General features: G+C 52.1%; 1 protein-coding gene across 13 annotated transcripts in view; it reads right to left on the reverse strand.

Annotated features, from left to right (window-relative positions):
- The window catches only part of CELF4 (CUGBP Elav-like family member 4), a 269,708-nt gene extending 253,702 nt beyond the window's left edge, over positions 1-16,006 (reverse strand). For 12 of the 13 annotated variants that reach the window (XM_062201589.1, XM_062201587.1, XM_062201588.1 and 9 more), the window contains exon 1: positions 15,721-16,006. In XM_062201589.1, the coding sequence (XP_062057573.1) occupies positions 15,721-16,006 (286 nt within the window). The remainder of the gene's footprint in view (positions 1-15,720) is intronic. The other variant, XM_062201594.1, reaches the window with a different exon arrangement.
- Between the last annotated feature and the right edge of the window lie 5,666 nt (positions 16,007-21,672).

Genomic DNA, 21,672 nt, shown 5'->3' on the forward strand with positions numbered 1-21,672 from the left:
ATCTGACTCTAAGTGATGTTTTCTGCTTTCCCGAAATCCAAACCACGGCGCAGCAGTGTGGCTTGCACCCCAGAGGGCAGGCGCCGGGATGGCCTCATGTTACTGAGTGGGCCCGGTCTGCCAAGGACAAGCCTTGGAAGGTGACGCACTCAGGTGCGCTCTGAACTCTGGGCAGGTTCGTGATGGGGGGAAAGACCCTCATCCTCAAATGAGGGTCCCCCTTGGGCCAGGCTGCAGGAATCTGCCTGCCTGCTCAGCAGCCCAACCTCTGGCCCCGGCTTCACCCCATCCCTTTCCCTGCCTCGCTGGCACCTGTCCCCTGCCCGAGCTGCTCAGCTGTATCCTGGCAGGATTTGACCAGACTGTAATTTTCCTTCATGATCCCTTTTCCATTTTGCTTTATGAAAAAGGTATCAACTGTACCTGGCTGCAAGAGGGGTAAAAACAGGTAATACGTAAGAAAGTACTTTGCAGATTCAAATGGTGTATAAAGGAAGGCATCCTGCTGTATGTATAAACGGAAATATAATTCAGCATCTATGATGCAGTACCCAAGGTGCATGGTGTGACTTTAAGTGACCAAAACACTTTTGTAAATAGGTTACATACATGTGGCAGGAAACGTGACTTAATTTGGTATATTATGTGGTTTATAGCATGATCTGTAATCCAAACGATTATATAATATCCTATGACATAGTGTATCCCCAGCACAGAGAAAAGCAGAAGCAAAATCAGTCGACATTAGGCTATTTTGGCATTCGAAACACAAGCCCTGGATTTTTGATTTTAACAGCTGAAGCTGGGAGGAAGAAAACGAAAAATGCTATTGGGGAAGACATCTCCATTGCCTGGCAGTGTGGCCCAAAGGGTAGGGAGCGGGGCGGGAGGACTCAGGGGTCAGACAGAGCCCAGGATCAGGTGAGGGGAAGGGGCACAGTGTGGGGAGGAGAGCAGGGGAGGGGTTGTGCTCCGGAGCGACAGGTCCTAGTATTTATGAAGCCAGATGAGGAGCTATAGGGCTTGCCGTGGCCCCTGTGTCTGCTGATTAGCTGGAGATTATATTGATGATGTAATAAAAATTCACTTTGTCTATTAAGTTTCACCAGAACAATCAGGGAGAGATTAGATAAAAATCAGAGGAAATGAATAATAGAATGGAGGAGGAAAGCCACGAGCCTCGCTCCCGCCGTGGTCCCTGTCTGCCTCCCCTTTTCCCTCCCCCCAAGGGGGCAGGAACCAAGAAGCCCCCCTCTGACACTAAGGCCAAATCTTTAGCTGGAAACTCCCCCTGAACTGGGCCGCGCTCAGAGAGGGCCTTGGCATTCTTGATACGACATTGGTTTAAGTTTACTGACCGTGTTTAATATTTGATTAAACCTTTGGCATGGCAGCCTCCGCAGTGGATCCATCGGCCCTGCTGGGAGGCCAGCAGCTGCCTGGGTCCCTCTGGTGCTGCAGCGTGGGAGTTGGGCGGGTCTCCACGTTGGCCAGGAAACTCTCAGCCAGGCAGGGCCACCGCCCTTGCCCCCGCCCCGGTTAGAGACAGGTTTCTTTGGGTTAGGATCTGGACTTTAAAAGGTCCCTGCTTAAAGGCATGCACGGGTAGAGAGAGGGTAACACACTAATGTCCATTCACTGCTGGGGACGCAGATCAGCAAAGGGCAGGACACTGACAGGGTAGGAAAAAGAGGTCACTTTTGGTTGGGGCCATTGCCCGAGAGTCTTGGTCCCAGCTTTGGTGGTCTGCGGCTTGGAGTTTGGGGTCTGGGTTGTGGGCGCGTGTAGAGGGTGACAGGAGCTGGGTGAGCACTGCGCGGCCGGCATTAGTGACTCGCACCTCCCTGCAGGAAGCTGCACTTTGCAGTTATTCTGGCTCTGTGACTGACGGAGCCCCGTTCTATTCTCCCCGGAGAAATGCCTGGATTCAGAAAGACGCCAGGGGTCCTGGTCTACGAAGGCTAGAGGAGGAGGGCTGCCCCCCTTCCAGAAAGAGCCAGCCCCAGAGGCTGCCCCACTGGGGCTGGGGTTCTCTCCCATCGCCCTCTGCAGGAGCCCTGGGCACCCTCGTCCAGTTGTTCTGCTCACAGCGCAGACAGTTCTTCCCGGGATCCGCCAAGATCCTTCCAGCTGCAAGACCATTGTCACCCCAGGAAACTCCGAGCCCTGGCTTCATCCCTTCTGCCTGGCTGCCATCCAGCCACTCCTGCGCTGGGGATGGGTGCAGAGGAAGGGTGGAGGGTGCGGGGAACAATCCAACAACTGCACATGCTTGCAATGTAGGGCTGGAGTCATTCAGCTGAGTGAGTGTGTGGGGGGCAACCTGGAGGCACGCCTCGGTGACGAGGATCATGACCACAGGTTTAAATATTCCATGAGTAATTTCTCAGCCCAAGTGGGCTGCAGTTGGGACAATTGAAGGACACTGCAGCCCCAAAGCAGGTGAGGACGCTGAGGACAGTCCTGACAGGTTCTGCGTGTCACTGACTTCTTGGGATTCCTACCCAGGAAAGTGGGTATGGACAACCCTCCCACCCACCCACCTACCCACTCTGACCAGTTCTCCCTTAGCCAGGCTGATGGTGAGTTTGGATTTACTCAGAATGAGAAATTCCTTTGTCCACCAGCCTGAGAAACAGACCTCACTGCAGTGGGACAAAAACATAACATAATGGAACGAAACAAAACCGAACCAAATTGTCAGCTCTCCAGCTTCCCGGACCCATCTGCTCCTGCTGGCCCTCTCTACTGGGAACCAAGGACCCTCACCCTTACCTTTAGAGACTTCCACATCCCCCACGCAGGGCTCTTGTGTGGGGGCAGTTTTACGTTTGTGGGGCTGCTGCTTTCCATCATGCCCAGAGTCACCTTGTGTGCTGACGGTGGGGTCCCCACCTTCCGACCACAGACCACAGGAGCTGACAGTCAAGGCACCCCACTGAGCATGAATCTGCATCTCCCTGAGGGAGGCTCCCATCGCCTCCACCAGACCTGGGGGCTTCCCGGTGAGAGGCCTGGGACACCTCCCACTGTTGAGGATGCCCCACGCACCCTGCCTTGCCACACTCCGCCTCTGCACATGGGCATGTGGGAGGGTTGGGGGCTGTCGGGTGGATGCTCCCACCTACTCTTGCCCAGCAGGCTCTCCTCTCACCTGCTCTTCCCCTAGCTGCATGACCTCTGCTGCCCACTGGCCCTCTTAATCATTGGCTCAGCGAAGACAAGGTCAGAGCGTTCGGAGTTAATATGTTAGCCAAGAAACTTGAGAAACTAAGGGAGAGACACTGCAAGGCCTTGGAGGTGGTGTGAGAACAGGGGGTGGGGGGGCGTGTCTCACTCACATGTAGGGAGCCGGTGTCTGGCTTCCTGCTGGCTTCAGCTGGGGCCTCCTGGAGGAAGGCCCCCCTCTGCAGCCTGGTGTGTGGCTGATCCGCCCTTCGGAGGTGTGGTCCCCTGCCTTGAGGTCTGAGAGCTGACCTGGTCTACCACCGGTCCCTCCCCAAAGCCTAACCATGCTCTTGTCCTGCCCTGAGGCACAGCTCTTAACTCCCTGCTCCCCTCTCCTCCCTGGGGGCCCAGCTCCACTGCCTGAACCCAGGCTGTCACCCTTCTTCCTGCTTCTAGGGCATTTCCAAAGTAGCCCAACAGAATCACGTCGGCTTTCACTCTAAAACTAACTGCATCGTTTGCTTCTTGAAGTAGTCACGATGACAGTACAAAGGTCTTGGTTTTCAATAAATTAAAAAAAAATTGGAAAACAAAACGAAGCCTGTGGGGGCTTTCCTGCCCTGTGCCTCTCTCACTCTGATGATGTAAGAGTTATACAGGGGCCTCTGGCTGGATGGGGTGGCCGGTGTGCCAATGGATCGCCCAGGAGTCAGTGCTCCACGCAGGCGCATCCATGGCATCAGGTACAGGGTCAAGGGTGCACATGTGTGCGTCCTGCCCGGGTATCTGGAGAGTCCTTTGCAGACTTTGAGGGACCTTGTAATTTGGGGATGGCCCCATGTCAGGCCCCAAGTATTCTGGTGTCTTAGTGATAACCCCGCCACCACTAAACCATAGTCTGTAATGATTAATTTTTTGAAAGGAAGCAAAATGCAGACGCGTAAGGAAACCTCAATACTTTCTGGATTTTCTGAGTCTTCTTTTTTCGCTCTGTGTCCTGTTTTCACTGGTGCCACAGGCTTATGTCTGCTTTGTCAAGAGAGGGAACTGCCCCGGGGTCCCGGTCACCCACCTGCGCAGGGAGCTGCGGGGTCTGGGGGCGGCAGGGCCCCAGCGGGAGAGGAAAGGGCTGCAGGAGAATTTAGGCCTGCAGGTCCTGGGATGGGGCGGAGCCTGGACTGCGGCAGGAGCCGGCGCTTGGGTTTCAGGGGCCGCGGCGTGTGCGCAAGAAGTTCCCCCTCTCGCCGTCAGAGGGCAGGCGACAGCCGGAGGAGAGGCGCCCTCACCACCCACCCTTCCCCTCCCCCAGCTTGGGGGCCCCTCCCCAGAGCATGGAGAGGCTTTAAAGAAGCGGCCTAGCTTCTAGGCTCTCCACCGTTCTCCCCAGAGCTATTTAACTTCACGCCCTCAAGCCTTGGGTCCGAATAGGGGCCATAGTTATTGGGCAGAGGAGGACTGACCTCAGGCTCCGGGACCCCACTTCCCTTCACGTCCTGTGCGGCCATGCGTGGCCTGGGCCTTGTTGGGAGCCAGTCCCGAAGTCTGGGGAGTGCGCGGCCTAGGGTGCTGGGGCTGTGTTAGGGAGGCTGGGGTGTGTGCCCGCGGGGGCCGGATGGCAGTCACCCGCCAGGGCCCTCCATCCCGTGGCGGGGTGTATGAGCGCATGGGCAGGACCCTGAGAGCGCACACTGCCTGGCCTGTCCCTCACAGCCCCCCAGAGGACGGTGGGGAAGCAAGTAGGAGGAGGATGGGATGTGGCCAGCGTCCTGGGGCCTGAGTGCTTCTTAGGAGAATCCTGACCCAGGAGGCCCTACAGCGCGCCCCAGACACAGGCACCACATCCTTGTTCCCCTCAGGTGCGTGGGCTCCTATCCTTTGGCCTTGGTGACTCTGAGAACCGAGGAGATAAAGGATCCAAAAGCCGACTGGACCTTTGGCGGACCCTGGAGCTCGTTCCCCGGCCTCTTCTCTTCCCTTCCGGAGTAGCCTTCAGACACAGGGCGGGGGGCTTTCCCTTCTGCCCCTTCCTCAGGTGTCACCCATGGCTGCCAAGGAAGGCCAGGGGTGTCCTGAGCAAGACAGAGGGGAGGGGTGTCCTGTGGGCAGGGTAGTGAGGGTCCAACCACTTTTCCAGGTCAAGGACACATGGCCTCACCCTGCCTTCTCACTCACTGTGACTGCATATGAGCTCCGGTGAGAAGTAGCTTTCTGAAGTCCAGAACATTCCTGCCCACCAGCCGTGTTGATGGAGCAGCACCCTGAGCCCCTGGCTCTGCTGGTCCTGAGAACTCAGTCAGGGTGATCAGTGTGCTGGGTGCTTCTCCTTCGGGGCAGTACAGCCTGCGGCATGTACACTGGCACCACCCAGAGCCAGTATCCCATCCTGCAGACGGGGACATGGCTTCAGGCTCATGCCACCTCCTTGGAGACAGACCTCTTCACATAGTGGGGCGAGGTGCTCTCTGTGCCTCATCCGGTGAGACCAACCCAAGCCAAGTATTGATTTGACAGAGATGGATATGTGATGGATAATGGTTAGGGGATCCTATTTCTTTCTTTTCCTGTTTAGGGAGCACCTCTCCCCTTCTGTCTCACCCAACAGAAGCCAGATGAAGGAGAGAGTTTCCACTCGGGCTCCTTTCAGGAGTTCAAGACCAAGAAGCCTCTGGGAACAAGGGCTCCCTCTCCCACCATGTGCGGACTCCTAACATCCTCGCCTCTCTGAATATTCTTAGAACCAGTCAATGTGATTAATTTTACATGGGCCTAATTTCCTGCTATTGCTGAGGAGCCCTCCCAGCCTCACCCATCAGCAGCGACATGATACAGTTTCTGGTTATATTGGTCAACCAAGATATTGATATTATTAATAATAGATATCTATATGCTGACCTTTGTCCACACAACTGAATCACTCTGGGCTGGCTGTCACATTTTTTTAAGAGGTATTGATAAGCCCATTATTGGAAGGGCATGGACAGTCTTAGGTGTATGCTTCTCACTCACCTTCAAGACTCTCCTGTGAAAATCTACCCTTGTTGGATGTGCTGGTGTGGGTACAGTGGTGCATGGTGTGCAAGAGAATGAGTGTATGTGCATGTGTGCATATGTGTGCAAGCATGTTCATGTGTGTATCAGTGTGTCTATGAGTGTGTGTGTGAATCTATCCTTGGCACTGGCCCTTTTAGAGCTGATCAAATAGTCAATTAGAGCATTATAGGGAGGTAGCAGAATCAGAGAGTTCCTACAAATACGCTGTGATGTACTGTTTGATCTTTGGATGCCTCTTGTCTCCTAGGACTTGCACGAGGAGGCTTGGCTTTATAAGGATATTATTAGGTTGATGCCTCGCTCTCTCAATTTACCTGCCAGGCAAGAGACAGCCCTCTCTGAGAACAGTCTGGCCAGAACCAGCCACTGGGAGGTGTGCTGAAGGCCATGCTGCCGGCTTGACTTTGGGGTATGCAGCTCTCGGCCTCAGTCTCTTTACCTGTGCAGTGGCAACAGTTAATCTGGCTCTGTTTTCTCTCTCTCCTTTTAAAAATATTTATGTTTATTTTGTTTTGGAAGGAATAGAGACAGTGACACACAGAGAGAGACAGAGATATCCCACCTCCTGGTTTGCTCTTCAAACGTCCACCAAAGCTGGGACTGGTCCAGGCTGAAACCAAGAGCCTGGGAGTCAAACTGGGAACTGGGTCTTCCACATTAGCGGCAGGGACCCAAGTACTTGTGCCATCACCAGCTGCCTCCCAGCAGCATTAGCAGGAAACTGGGATCAGCAGTGGAGCAGAGACTCGAATCCAGGCACTCCAATATGAAGCCATGTCTTAACCACTTCACCAAATGTCCACTCCCTGGCTTTCTTAAGGTCAGAGAGGGGAATTTGACTCAGCTCAACTTCTCAACTTTTTGTACCCAGACTCCCAATTATAGGAATGCTTGACATGTCACCAAACCCTATGTATTACTCAGTGGGTGTTGCCTGCTGCCTGTCACTGGGTTTGTGTAGCTCTGTAATAGAAGACATGCTTTGTGTGCACATATATGTGCATGCACATGCAAAAGGGAACACAGACCTTGCTGCTGTGCATTTCTGTGACTGCTGTCATGGCTGCCTGTGTAGATCGTGGTGTCAGTGACAGTGCCTCCATCAACTCGATCTACAGTGATCTCATCTTGTTTGGACCCAGACCCACTCACTTGTCGGGGTGCCCCCTCACATGTCCCTGTAACAGAAGCCAGCTAGCTAAAGAGATCTTTTGGATCCTCAGACATAGTGTATGAATAAACCAGACATGGATTAATTAGGTGTGACTGCATCATTAAATTAGAATAATGAACAAACAGCCATGTATGGCATTCAAATCTGCCTAGAATGACTCCAAGGGTTGCTTTCAAGTAAGTCACCTGTCAGTTTGTAGGTTTGGGGACTCTAGAGAGTGAGGCTCCTGTCATAGCTTGAGAAGTGGATTCTGCAGGCACCACCTACCCCAGGCGAGGGCCATCCTTCAGTGGGCACCAAGTCTCCACAACTGAATCCAAACAATGACTTGGTTCGATACAGCATCATCTATGCACGCTTCAGCTGCGAGCATTTCTCAGAGTGAAATACGACAGTAGCACAGGTGCTCAAGGGATGGGAGGGAGAAGTTAAGAGGTGTGGGCAGTGGATGTGAAATGTATCGATCCCATAATATTTATGTGGATGTGCACAGTTGCTTGTGCACGTGCATACACACACACACACATACATATCCACACACACATCCCTTTTCTTTTTGCATTTCCATGAACTCTTCCCTTCTGCCAACACTCCCCATTTCAGTTAGATAGATTGTAAGGTGAACCAACTCTCAGTTGCGTAATTTTAGAAACAGCTGCAGAACAGCAGCCCCCTGCCCTCGGCAGACAACAGCTCTCACTTTCCCAGTCCTAGGACAGAGCAGCTGAGCAGAAAGAACTGTTTATCTTCAACAAAGAGGAGGAACTCAACAGCTAAGAGGGAAGAAAATGAGAAGCTTGCTTGCCTCACCAGCGGGCTGTGGGATAGCCTAATGCATCGGGGGCTTTGTTAGTGAGCTCTATTAAGTATCTAGAAACCTTTGATCTGTAGCCGCTCTTAACAAAGGTGATAATTAATTAAAGCAGAGTGTATTGCAATAAAGTAACATCGCGGTCAGTTTATGCGCTGTCCGGGGCCGGCCTTCGGAAGTCTCTGTCAATTAAACTCTTGTTGGAGGCCAGTTCATTATCAATTATTTTTCCCGAGTTTGATCAATATTTTTGGCTGTTCTGTCCTCACAGAACCAGGACTACGTCTGTGTCTATGAGAATGCCCAGTTATTTACATCTTGCAGATGGCCACGTAGGATTTGTTCCTGAGCTGAGCTGCTGGGAATCGCTCTGTTTGAGAGCCTCGATCAGCTTGTGCTGCAGGAGAGATACAAGGAGGGATAAGAGAAGGCAAAATGTGGAGCAAGTGGAAGGGGAGAGAACCTGTGGAGGGATGGGCCTGAAAACATCCCTGTCTCCTCTTGAGGGACTCAGAAATCAGGGCGATTAGCTCATTTCCCACCTGGCTTCCCACTCGGATTCCTCGTTGGTTCCTGTGGGCAGGGCTGTGGCTCAGGCTTTATATCCACCCGGGGGGCCACTGAGAACTTGATATACAAGGAGGATGCTTCAGGGCAAGTACATCCACTCTGGAAATTCTTCTGTGGCCTTTTCTACCCCTGTAATTGCCTTTCTGCCCTGGCACCCTCAACTGCACCCCTATGTGGCTTGATGGAACATTTATCTCTTTCTGCAGGCCCCACTTTGGGGTCTGGATGGCTGGTGTCAAGGAGAAGAAAAAGAGGGAAAAAGGGAAGGAAGATGCATAATACAATGGCTACAGCTAAACTGGGGGGCTCTGTTCTGCTCCTCTGGGTTATTATGGCAGAACCGGGTGCTTTCTGCCACTCTTGGAGAGGCTGTATATTTAAAGGTCTGTAGAAAAAGCAGAAGTAAAGAGAGTGAATGTGCTTCTCTTTTGTACAAGGCCAGAAAAGAGGGCAGCCGGTCCTTGCCACACCCTGCTTGTGTTTAGGGAAAATGCAGCACTGTTTGGAGGGCCTGTCTTGATTGAGCTCAAGTGTGTGTGTGTGTGTGTATGAACATTATAAGAGCAAAGTACACTGGGATGCCAAAGGGCAGCAGTAGGGTAGGGGGTGTAGTGGGTGGGGGAGTTATCTCTGTGCCTGGGTCACTCAGATCTCAGATGGAAGGTAATTTCTAAAATGAGCCAGTGGGTGAGCAGACACAGACCAGCCACAGAGTGATCGTAGCTTATGAGGATGGAGCTGTTTCCCAAACCTGGGCTTCTGGTGAAGAAATCAGAATGACAGAGAAGAGTACACTTCTGCAATGAAAGCTGGATCACAGACAAATCCAAGCCATAAGTTCTGAGGTGAACATGTATGTAATAATGAGGACAGCATCCTTCTTCCCAGATTCCTCCCCTACCCTTAACTCCATGCCACTCCAGGCATTTGTCACCTCTTCATCACATACTTGGAAACAGGCCCAAGTACACCCACACTGGCTGTAGCAGCTTCTCTCCCCCAACCCTCTGGTGCCCACAGACACTCTGGTTTTCCCACCCTCAAGCCCTTCTCTCTGCACATCACATGGGATTTCCTTTCCAAGTTTAGGAGCTGCTGCAGTTTCAGCCTCTGCCAAGCAGCCCTCCCAGTGTGCAGATCGCATTTTGACCCTACAACATTCACTTTTCCTTTTGTTGTCTGTGATGTTGAGTCTCATTCCCTGTTGCATGTCTCTTTGCTCTAGATCCTATCCACTCTAAATTCTCTTCAGTTGAGATCATTTCTGGGACAGCTTGGAAACTGACCATCTCTTGACGGCATGAGAGGTGTGAACTCTGCAGTGTTTTCCCCAGGTCTCCATGGGGGCAAAGTTGAGACCAGCTCTTTTCCTAATCAAGAAAGTCATAGCTTGGCTATCTGTTCAGGCATCTCTCAGAACCCCTTCTCCTGTCCTGGTGTATAAGTTATTGTGATAATGAGGATATGATGACAGTTATGGTGATGTCCACGCTCAAGTTGCTGGGCTGTGGTGAGACCACTGGGCATCAAGAATGTCCCTGGAAACCAGCTCTTGGAAAGAACTGAGAAGACTTCCATGAGACTATGTGGAGGCATATCTACAGCCTTTGTTTTGGTAATGGTTTTCCTTTGGGTTGTTTTCAAGCTATGACTTCCTTCAAGAAATGCGTTTCTTTTTTTGTGTGTGTTTGAGAAGCCACAAATATCTGGTCAACTGGAGCAGGTGATGGGATGAGAGAAAGTACACCAAGTAGGTTCTTTCAGTCTAATCTAGAATTTCCCATTAAAGCTGGGTTGGAAGGGGGCAGGGTTAACATCTCCTAGTTGAATTGCAGTGAAATCTAGGCCATTCCTGTTTCCCATACATGTGGGATGTGCTTAGTCATGCTTGTACATGGGTGCATATACCTGCGTATATGCACATCAATTTAATTCTGTGTGTATGCGTGCTGATTCTGAGAAAAACTGCTTAAAAGGTAAGTGAAATTAGGCACAAACTGCAAACAATCATCAGTACCTTATAAATCAATCATTTCCTAATTTTTTTTTGCTCTTAAGTGAAACCTTTATCAACATCTGGAATTTGAAGCATTTAAAAGATTTTTTTGACATTCCTTATTTTTGTATTGATTACTATTGGTCATTTTTTTGGATGCAACTTATTTTTAAATTTTTTTTCTTATTATGGTTGTTGCATTTTGCTTATCTCTGACAAGGCGATTCTTTCTTTTAAAAACTATGGGTGTGTAACCAGCCATTCAGCTAGTCTCTTTCCCTGCACAGAAATACATTTTTCAAAAAAGTAATTAAAAAAAAAGTTCATTTTAAGTGAGCTGATGCCTATGCTGATACTTTAGCTTCAATGTCTCTTGGACTCATTTGAACACAGAAATCAGATTGAGTCTCACGGTTTTAATTCACCTATCTACAGGGGGAAAAAAGCCATCTCGGCTAAAGTCAAGCGATGAAAATTTGATGTTCTGAGAACTGTGACATCTAAAACACAAATATAAAACAAAATCTTATGAAGGTGGTTGCAGATCATTAAGACATCATCAGACCCCTGTCTTTCTTCTTTCTCTCTGCTACATCGTACACCAAGAGGCTGCAGACATTTCCTGCTCAGGTGTGAGTGAAATGGGGGGCTGTGTATCTGGCGGTGAGTGTGTTTTTAAATGACACACTCCTCAGAGCTACATTCACAGACGCTGCCATTACTCTGTCCCCACCCTCCTTCTGGATGTAGCATGAAGTTCGAGGGGGCTGCACACCTGCAGCTGAGGCTCCTGGGTCAAGAGCCCCTGAAACTGCCGTGTGACTAGTTTTCCCTCCATGCGATAATGAATCTCAGAGCAGAGTAGTTACCCAGGCACAAATCGGTTCTGACTGGGTAACAGGAGGGGCTGTGATGTGGACCTGGCTGTTTAGATTAAAATGCATTACGGGCTCCAGGAGAAAGCACACATCAGTAGTAAAGGCTGTTTAAACCTTTGGGGACAGTCCTATGTTTAGATTACATTAATTCATAAATATTATACTAAATACCACTTAAATTGGACTTAAATGACTTCAAAGATAATGCATTATAATATGGCTATCCAGAGAGCACTAGTCTTTATGTCTCCCAGTAACTCAGTCTTTGCTGCCTCCTATCCCGCTAGACAGGACCAAAGTTATGAATGGATCGTCGGCTCGTCCATGTGTGATCCACTGACTGTACGTGTGTGTCAGCAGGCACGGGTGTGTGTGTGTGTGCATGTGTGTGTGTATCTTCAGTCACAGCCTCTGTTTTTTCTTCAAAATATAAAAAAGAAGAAAAGAGAAATAAATAAAAAATGGAAGAAGGGAAGAATTAGACTACAGGGTGACCGTTTCCCTTCTCCAAGGGAGAAAAATTCTACAAAAAGGAGCAAAATTGGTCCTCAGCTCACTTCTGCTGCTACCAAGGGAATTTGCGTCCTTCTTCTTTAATCAATACTACATTGCCTTTCTCTTTGGAGCCTGGAAAAACAATCTTTCCCAAAGTGCTTCTCATAGGGGAGAAAAGAAGACGGAGTTAGCCGGGAGAGTTTGCATTAAACTGGGTTTCTTTCCTAAGAAATAATTTCTTTGAATTTTAATTCTAGGCTTTTTCCTCCTTCCTTTTTCTTCCTGCCTAGCACCCAGATCCCACTCCCTCCAATTGCCTTCTGGTATCCAGGGGGTAAATTTACCTGTGCAGTAATTACCCCAGTCCACAGCTGCTATTTGCTGTTTCCTCAGTCCAACCGCCTTTCGCTGATACGGCTGGCTTTGCTACACAACACCCACCTACTCCCTCCTCCACAGACTCCCAATTTGACTGGAGTAATTGCCTTTTAAGGTGCACTCTACGCATGGCAGGTATTCCATTAACCCTTAGAACTCCTTCTTTATTTAGTTACCTGCAATGGCAGGTGACCAACAAATGGACACCCACCTGAAACCTCATGCATCTCATTTAATTTTTACTTCTTTTTCCTTTTAATTTTCTTAGATTGTAACATACATATGCCATCCATCCTGGAGGCCAGTATCCTGTTATGTCACATCTCAATTTTATCCCAGCATGATTCATTAGAAGTTAGAAATTCAAGAAGAGAGTAAGAGCCATGAAAATACCCTGAAACCACACTTAACAAAGGCATGATTCTATCTCTAGCCTCATGTTGTCAGTTTAGAGATGGGGAAAATCTAGAAGTCAAATGCAATCTTCATTCCTCAAGCCTCATCATGGTTTTTTACTTAACAGTAATTAATCACCAATGGCAAGCAAGTAATTTTTTAAGGTGGCCGGAGGCTTATTTTTTTTTTTTATCAGGATTAGCTAATAAATCAGACTGCATCACTGAAGGGGGAGTTCAAACTCTTCTAGGACTGAATCAACCAGACCTTGGAAACTGTCTCATTTATTCATCTCTTCTGGAGCTCCTAGGCACTGGTAGGGACACTATGACCCAACCTTGACTATAAAAATCAGACGGATGGAGGGGCAGGAAGTTTCATAGGGAGACATCTATGTTCAGGTTCTGAATGGTGAGCTGCGATGAGGCACCCAGTACACCAGAGTAAACGGGCCTGCCTGCCACTGACTGAGACAGTTTTGGGGAACAATTATTTGGAAAATGAAGTTTTTCTTATCCTAGGAATTCTGGCGTGTGTGTGTGTGTGTGTGTGTGTCTTCTCTACCCCCCTGATGCGAATGATGAAAATTCTACTTCTTTGCTATGATACAAGAGAGTCCAAGTTATATCAGAAACAAAGTGGAATCAGTAAAGGGTTGCTGAGAAGAAATCACAGAATAGTCTTAAAGTTCATCTTCATTTGAAATAAAGCAGCAAACAAAGTACTCCAACCCAGATCCCATAGGAAGCCCAGCTCCTCACAACTGTCTTTTGCTTCTAGTAGGTTCTGATTTTTTTTTAAACTTTCAAATCTTAAATCACCACAAGAACTGATCATTAAGATGGGCAAAAGGCTTCCTTACTTCTGCTATTAAATTTTTTATTATTACTATTTTAAAATCTGGGGACATATTAGGATGACAAAGGTTTGACACTAAGCCTTGATTAGCTTGCTTCTAGGGAAAAACTACAAAGATATGGTTGACTTGAGAGGGAGGGGGAGAGAGAAAGTGTCTGCTTCCTTTTCTTTGAACATCATTTCAAAGACTGCTTCCCCATTCCACCTTTCCAATTTCTCTTCTGATCAGACAGACATTTTCTCCATATTGGATAAAGGTTGGCTTCTCTCTCCATTACAGCCCCCACCCTCACCCCACCCCAACAAATCCAGTATATTTCCATTCTGCTGTGTTTCTGTGCTACTCAACATGCCATTAACTTTAAGATTTACTCCTCAGCAGGCAAGCTGTAAGATGCTAAAGCCAATAAAAACTGCTCTCTGGGACTCCAACTATGAAGAGTTTGGAGCTCTGTTTAGTATTCGCATGAAGGGAGGGCTGGAGAAGGAGGGTGGTTGTGATAGTGAAAACCGCTGCTGCTTGCAGAGCCAGGCGGCTCCGCGCTCTGCACCTAAAGTGCTGGAGGATCAGCTCCGTTCATAGCCCGTTTGTGGCCAAGGATGAGGCTTGCTGTCTCTGTGGGGGTGTGTATGTGTGTGTGTTTTCATCTCTGAAACCAGCAGCTCTAGCACAGCTCTCCACACTACTGTTTATTAGAAACGGCACATCCATACACATCCCCTACAACTTCCTTAGCCCCGTGCTCCTTCCCTGCCTGGCGATCAATCTCTCTCAGAAAGCATTTAACTTGCCCACACAGCTCCAGCACCGATTAATCCCCGCTGCACATCCTATACATTACTGTTAGGGAGCGGAGCACTGGGCTAATTTCGTCACCCACCAGCCACCCACACACATTCTACAACTGAACACGTTTGGGGCTCTGCCTTAAAGATAATAAAACAAGGAGAAAACAGTCAGGCTGCAGATGGTTCCCATGACCACTTTCCTAAAAAGTTGCTGGGTTATAATTCTTTGATTATTTTATCTCCCCCTCCCCCAAGCACTCAATAGAAATGATTGTTTCAAGGGACAGATAATGTACTATAGAGCTTGCTGCATGGTGAGTTTGGGATAAATTAGGGTACACCCTTCAAAATGCATATCTTGCACACACATATTTTTCCCAAAGCCCTGTTTTCTAGGGAAGGGGGATCTTCCAGGCTCCTCAGACCCCCACCACCACTCCACCCAGGGGATGGCTGGTTCCCTGATAATTCTTGCCTTAGGTTTGATCACTCCTTTCCTTCCAACATCCAATCTTCCCCCCTCCCTGCACCCTGCCTCCCCCACACCACCACTCACACCACAACCAGATTAGGCGCACAGCTCGACAGGGAGAGTTAACTGCTAAATTGATAGCGAAATAAAAATATCTCTTTGAATGTGTCACCTTTCTCCCTTTTAGACGGCTGCTGCGCTCCTACTACTCTGGCCCGGAGTGGAGGACCGGGAGACCGTGCTCCGCCAGTATTTTCAGCACCACAGCGATGGACAGCACCCTGGGTCCCCAGCCCGCCAGCGCCCGCCAGTTCGCTCAGCGCCCTGGGCTCGGCCGGCGCAGCCGTCCCCATCCCAATCTTTCAAGTCGCTACACCCAAAAGCCCGAGCCTCATTCCTCCCCTCGATCCCCTTTCTCTTTCTCTTCATCTTCGGCGCCCGCCTCTCTCCCCGTGGTACCGCTCTTATCCGCTCCTCGACCCAAACCCAGCCTTGCCCCAGCGAACAGCTCCCCACGCACCCCAGCTCGGGTGTCCGCTGCCCTGGCGAGCGCCTCCCATCTCGGCGCCCGCCCGAGGCTCCCTCCAGCTCTGTCTCCCGCTCATCCGTTGCCCGCCGCCCGGCCGGCCGGCCCGCCCGCCCGCTCCTTCTCTCGGCAAAGTTGGGAGGGAAAGGTGCACTCACCTTTGTGCATGCCTGTGAACCTGTCCTTCAGAACCGTGAGCTCGTAGATTTTGCCGAACTCCTCGAAGAGGGGCTTGAGGTCCTTCTCATCCAGGTTTCGGGGAATCTGCCCAATGAACAGCTTGATGGCATCGTGGTCCTTCATGGGAATGGTCGACGGGTTCCCCGGGCTGTGGCTTAATCCGTTCATGTGCCCGGCGCTGCCCGGGCTGCCGCCGAGCCCGTTGGTACTGAGGCTCGCGTTGTCAGCCTGTCCGTTTGCTAACGTGGCCATCTTTATATACATAGAGAAAATCTTCTTTCCTTTTATTCTTCCCCGCTCGCACTCTCGCCCCTCTCCTGCCCGCTCGCTCGCGCTCACACGCACACGCACACACTCGGGCTCTCCTCGCTCGCTCCACACCTCGCTCTCCGCTCGCTCTTTCTCCTCTTGGCTCGCTCGCTCGCCCGCGCTCGCGCTCCGCTCCCCCCTCGCCCTCCCTCCCGCTCGCCCTCCCTCCCTCCCTCTCCCTCTCCCTCTCTCCTCTCTCGGGCTGATCTGATTTTTTTTTTTTTTTTTTTTTTACATTGAACAGACAGGATCTCTGTCCTTTCCGTTTAAATAGCCTGGACCGGTTCAAGTTCTCGGCCAGACCAGGGGTGGGGGCGGCGCGCGCGCGCGCTCGCGCGGAGGAGGGGGCGCGGGGCCGCGAGCAGGCGCGCCGGGCGGGGGGCGCGCGGGCGGCGGCGGGCGGCGGCCGGGGGCGGGCGGCGTGGGGCGGCGCCGGCCCGCGCCTCGCGCCCGGCGGCCCCGCGGGCGGCGGTGGTACGGTCCGCGCCGGCCCCGGCTATAAATAGCGTGGGGCGCATGGCTCTTCGGGAGGCGCAGGGAGTCCGGGCCCGGCGGCCGCGGGGAGCGGGTGCTTGCTAGGAGCCGGGCTCCGGCCTCCTCGCTCAGCCTTTTGGGGGTTCTTTTTGTAATAGCAGCAGGTGCAACTTTTTGTATTTTTTAAAAAACATTGACGTTCACGTTCGTGTGGGTAGGTCGGGGGGCGTTATCCACGGAGCTGCGCTCTACCCGGGCGCCAGGCGGGCGAAGCCCAGGCAGGGATGGCGGGCGGGGCGGCGGCGGAGGCGGCGGCGGCGGAGGTGGAATGGGCGCTTTTCTCTCCCATCTGGCTCCATTTATTTATTTATTTATTTAGACTAGAAAAAGCGAGCCGGCTTGGAGGGAGTCCGCCCAGCGATCCGAGTGCGCATTGATCAGTGTCGAGAGAAAAAAAAGCTACATAAATATATATTATGTGGATAAATCTGCAGACAAGAGCTCTCTCGTGCGCGCGTCCGTTCCCCGTTCCTCTCCCTCTGCCTCTTCCCTCCCCGCGTCCCCAACCTGCCAGAGCGGCTGCAAACCTCCCTCCCGCCCGGCGGCCACCGCCACCGCCACCGCCACCCGGTCCAGGCGCGCGGGGGAGTGGAGATCCGGGGTCCGAGCCCCGCTCCACCAGCCTCTGAACGCGGGAGGTGGGTGTTCCCGTCCCGGACGGCCTCTCCCGCCCCGGGGAGCGGCGGCTGGCCCGGCCCGCGGCTGGCGGGAGGAAGGTAGGAGCCGGGCTCTCTGGCCCGCTCGCCCGCCGGGGAGGGAGGAGGGCGCGGCGCGGCGGCCGGCGAGCCAGCGCTGGGCACGGGCTCGATTTTACCCTCGACCGCTTTGCCGGTTCAAATAGATTTTCCTTCCCCCTTAATCCACCATCAAAGAAATAAAGCCCCGGACTCGCTAACCGGGCTGCGGTGGTTCCCAGACTCGCGCGGCGTGCGCTGTCCCCTTGGGTTGCGTTTGCTACACCTCCCGCTCCAGAGGTGCGAGGCAGGGAGTCGCGTCTGCGGACGGGAGCCGGGATCCAGACCCCCGCCCGGACCCCGCCGGACTCCCCGCCGGGCCAGCCGAGGGGCTGCAACCTCGACTGCGTGGCGGCCGAAGGAGTGGCGGGCGCGGGGGCCGGTTGGAGCCGCCCCGCCTCTGGGGGCGAATTCTGCTGGCGAACTTGGCTGGGCGGCAGATTTTTGTTTTGATGGCATTTATCTGCACCCCATCCCCTTCCACATTTGTTTTCCCAGGACAGCCTCTTTTGGGCTTCAGGAGCCGGGTAAATTGAAATAACGCGCCCGCTCCCCCGCGGGTTGCGGGGCTGGGAGCCGGGGCAGCCAGCGAAGGTGCCGGCCTCTCTCCTGCGGGCCGGGCTGGACGCTTTCGGGTGTTCGGGGCTTCTTTTTCCTTGTCCTCGGATTGCATTATGTTCTTAGACGATCTGTTTAAAATTGTATTTAAAGAAATGAGACCCCGGCTGCCTGAAGTCCCAGGCCGAGCCCGGATGGTGCAGCCACAGCGCGGAGCTCTCCAGCGCCGAAGGAGGCCAGAGGCCGGGAGTTTCCTCGCCCCAAGCCCGAGCCCGCTCGGGACGCCTTTCCCTGAGGATCGGGGCCCAAAGCAAGCAGCAAGTACTGAGAACTGTTGAACTTCACCTTTTCTGTTTAGATTCTCGGGCCTTTGCTGGATGGAGTCCTGTGTGAGTATAGTTGTTACCTAACTCGGTTTCCCGGCCTTACAGGGCCCATTCCAGTATCACTCAGTGGGTCTGAGAAGGACCCACGTTGATGGAATGGAAGGGAAACTCGCCAATGGCGTCTCTGCACCATGGCTTTGTGCTTGGTGGGCCCGGGAAGTGCCAGCGAGAAGCTGGGCAGGTCCCTGCTGAGCACAAGGGGGGCTTGTGTGCCTGTGGCTTGGAGTTGTGTTTGTATTGTCAGGATGTGTGTTTGCGTGGATGTAGCATGGAGAGTCACACACCCTGTTGTGTCTGCCACCCGGCTGTTACACCTGTCTGCCTGAGACCTCCTCTTCTCCTTCTCTCCCAGGTCATCAGCAGTGGCCAATAACTGTCCAAAATAGCTCCTCCAACATGGTCTTACGGCTGTGCTGGGCTCCCAGGATCTCACAGCTAAGCAGGAGTATATTTCCTGCCATCCAGAGATGGGGGAGTTTAGGAGAGTAATTCCTCGTTGAGTTCCGTCTCTCTCTCCCTGTCCCCCAGCCCCTCCAAGCAAAGCTGTGACAATGCAATGTGAAGGGAGCTATCCGAGGGCAGCTGGAGAAGGTGGGAACCCCTCAGGGGAGGACCACTGAGATTCCTGACCTCTTCCTCCTGCCCCAGCCCAGCCATCCCAGACTCCAAGTAGAGTGCTTGCAGGTGTTTAATGATATTATTATTAAGAGTAATAGTCACTATGTGAATAAAAGCAGTGTGTGAGCAGGAGTGAGTGGGGTAGAGGGGTTGTTCATGAAAGGGGGTCCCTGGTTATTTCGGACGTCTGTGGCAACCCCTTGGTGCTGTGTATTGTCAGGTGCCATGAAGGCTGGGCCTCTGCTCCCTGCCCTAAGGTCCCCTAGCTGTGTCTCTCCACCTGTGGACTCAAAGCTGTGGAGAATGCCTTCTTTCTTGCGTGAAGCTTCCTCACCCCCCGTCTCCCACTTGATGATTCAAAGTCTGGGCTGTCTCCCCTTAGCAGGTAGCAAAGCCCTGCCTTTAGCTCTGGCAGATGTAGGGTGAAATGTCCCACCTGTCTACAGCTTGTTGGGGCTGTCGCAGCCTGGACGCCAGTTGCATCATAGCTGAGCTACCCCAGGCAAACAGCAGAAGTCATTTTGTGCAGGACTTTGATCTCTTAAAGGTACAAAGCTGGGCCTCTTAGGGCCCCTCCCTTCTGCCACAGCAGAGTGTGGGGCATCAAATAACTCAGACAGGTGTCTCAGACCCAGGCATGAAAGGAGCAGGACCTCTGAGAAAACAGTATGGAACCTGAGTAGGTTGGCTCTTTGATGTCTTCGCCCTTGATATGCTAGGAAGACTTGAGTTAATTTTTTTTTAACCTTAGGTCATCAAAAAGAAATGTAATTAGAGAGAGATGGGGGCAAAGTATTATTCACTGTGACATTTAAGCAGATTTAAAACTTTTTATTCAAGTGCCACTTCATGGCCACAATTATTCCATCCACTGAGAGAGAGGAAGAAAGTTGGCAAATGAAGTGGATCTGAGAACAATTGTTTCTCATAGTCTCTCTGGTTTGGGGCTTACCTTTGGTTACTGATGTATCTCTCTCTCTCTCTTTTTAAGCTTTATTTATTTATTTGAAAGTCCGAGTTACATAGAGAAAGAAGGAGAGGCAGAGAGAGAAAAAGGTCTTCTATCCGCTGGTTCACTCCCTACAATGGCTGGAGCTGTGCTAATCCGAAGGCAGGAACCAGGAGCTTCCTCTGGGTCTCCCATGCAGGTACAGGGGCCCAAGGACATGGGCCATCTTCTACTGCTTTCCCAGGCCATAGCAGAGAGCTGGATCAGAAGTAGAGCAACCAGGACTTGAACCAGTGCCCATATGGGATGCTGGCACTATAGGTGGCAGCTTTACCTGCTACGCCACAGTGCCAGCCCCTGATGTATCTTTGAGGATGTCAGGAAGCCGTGTGTGTGTGTGAGTGTGTGTGTGTGTGTGTGTGTGTGTGTAGGGGAATGTTCTCAATTCAGGAGGGTAAGTTAGTAGGCCTTGCCCTTGCCTCCTGCCCCCTCATTTCCCAGTGCCCCTCCCTTGGTTCCTCAAGAAGGGTGGGAGGGAACACCATCTTCCCCCTTGCTCAGCTTCCCTCTGGCGGAGATATCCATCTCTGCTTTTCCTCTGGCACCCAGGGACCCCTGACTCTGTCCATCCACTCTCAGACCTGCTCTGGCTCTCCTTCCTTGGACTCTGTCTGTCTACCCAGATGGTGAGCTCGTGGAGGGCAGGAACCCAGTCCTCTGGTCTTCCCTTCTCTACAAGCCCTCTTGATAGTGATGGGCACATAGTAGGTGCTCAGGTTCCAGATGGCAGATATCCATGGCTCATCTGAATGCTGCATTTGTTGATCTGAGGCCTAGGGAAAGGCGCGGCATGGGGCACACTCTGCTCTGGTGGTGGCGAGAACAGGCAGTTCAGGACACACGCCTCACCACTCAGTCATTCTTGCTGTTCACCCAGCCCTTCTGATCCCCTGCTGGAAGCAGCGAGAAGGGACAGGCCTGTGAAGAACTCACTGTCTAGTTAGAGAGACCAAAGACACACCAAGTGAAAAGCCCCAGAACAGCAAACGGCAACAGATGGTTAAATGTCTTCCAGGCCTGAGGAGCTCCACATATGAGAAAATAGAAAACAATCCAAGTTGCCTGTGATGATCTGCGAGGCGGTTAGTAGCCTTGAGGAAAGAGGGGTGCTTGGGAAGGCGGGGTGCAGAGGATGGGGGAGTTCTGAGGGCCGGCGGCGGCCTGTACTTAGGACAAGGAGGGAAAAAGCAGACGGCCCTCCGAGGTGATGTGGAGACCAAGCTGAAATCAGAGATGCAATCTACACAGAGCTCCCCTCCCAGAGGGCCCAGACCTCCAAGTAAATCCCTCCACAGAGCGAGGCTAAGGGTGGAGAGGAAAGGCTGGAGGCAGGAGTCCCCTATGCTCTCTATAGAACACTCACTCTTGTGTCGTTTGGGCCAGGAGACTGACTCAGAGAGCTGCGTGACTCACCCAAAGCCACAGTCCCACTCAGGGACAGAGTGAAAGGAGTAGGCTGTGTGGGCCTGGGATCCCCAGAGAATGTGGGGCTCATGTGGGCAGTGGTACCCAGGGAAGCCTTAGGAGGACAGAGCCTGGATCTAGTCCTGCAGGCAGGGCAATGCAGCTCAGGAAGCGAGGTACCTTTCAGGTAGTGGTACTGGTTGCAGATGCCAGGCCTGGAGCAAACAGTGGGCTTTCTAGAGGTGGTGAGAAGGAGGTGGACCCAGGGTGAGCAGGCAAGGGGCTGGGTAAGTAGGCAGCCTCTGCAGGCTTCTCTACACGCCCAGGGCTTCTCTGTCCTTTAATAAATGGGGGAGGCTTAATGATTTCAAAAACAAT

The sequence above is a fragment of the Lepus europaeus genome, chromosome 9, assembly GCF_033115175.1.
Source record: "Lepus europaeus isolate LE1 chromosome 9, mLepTim1.pri, whole genome shotgun sequence".
Lineage (NCBI taxonomy): Eukaryota > Metazoa > Chordata > Mammalia > Lagomorpha > Leporidae > Lepus > Lepus europaeus.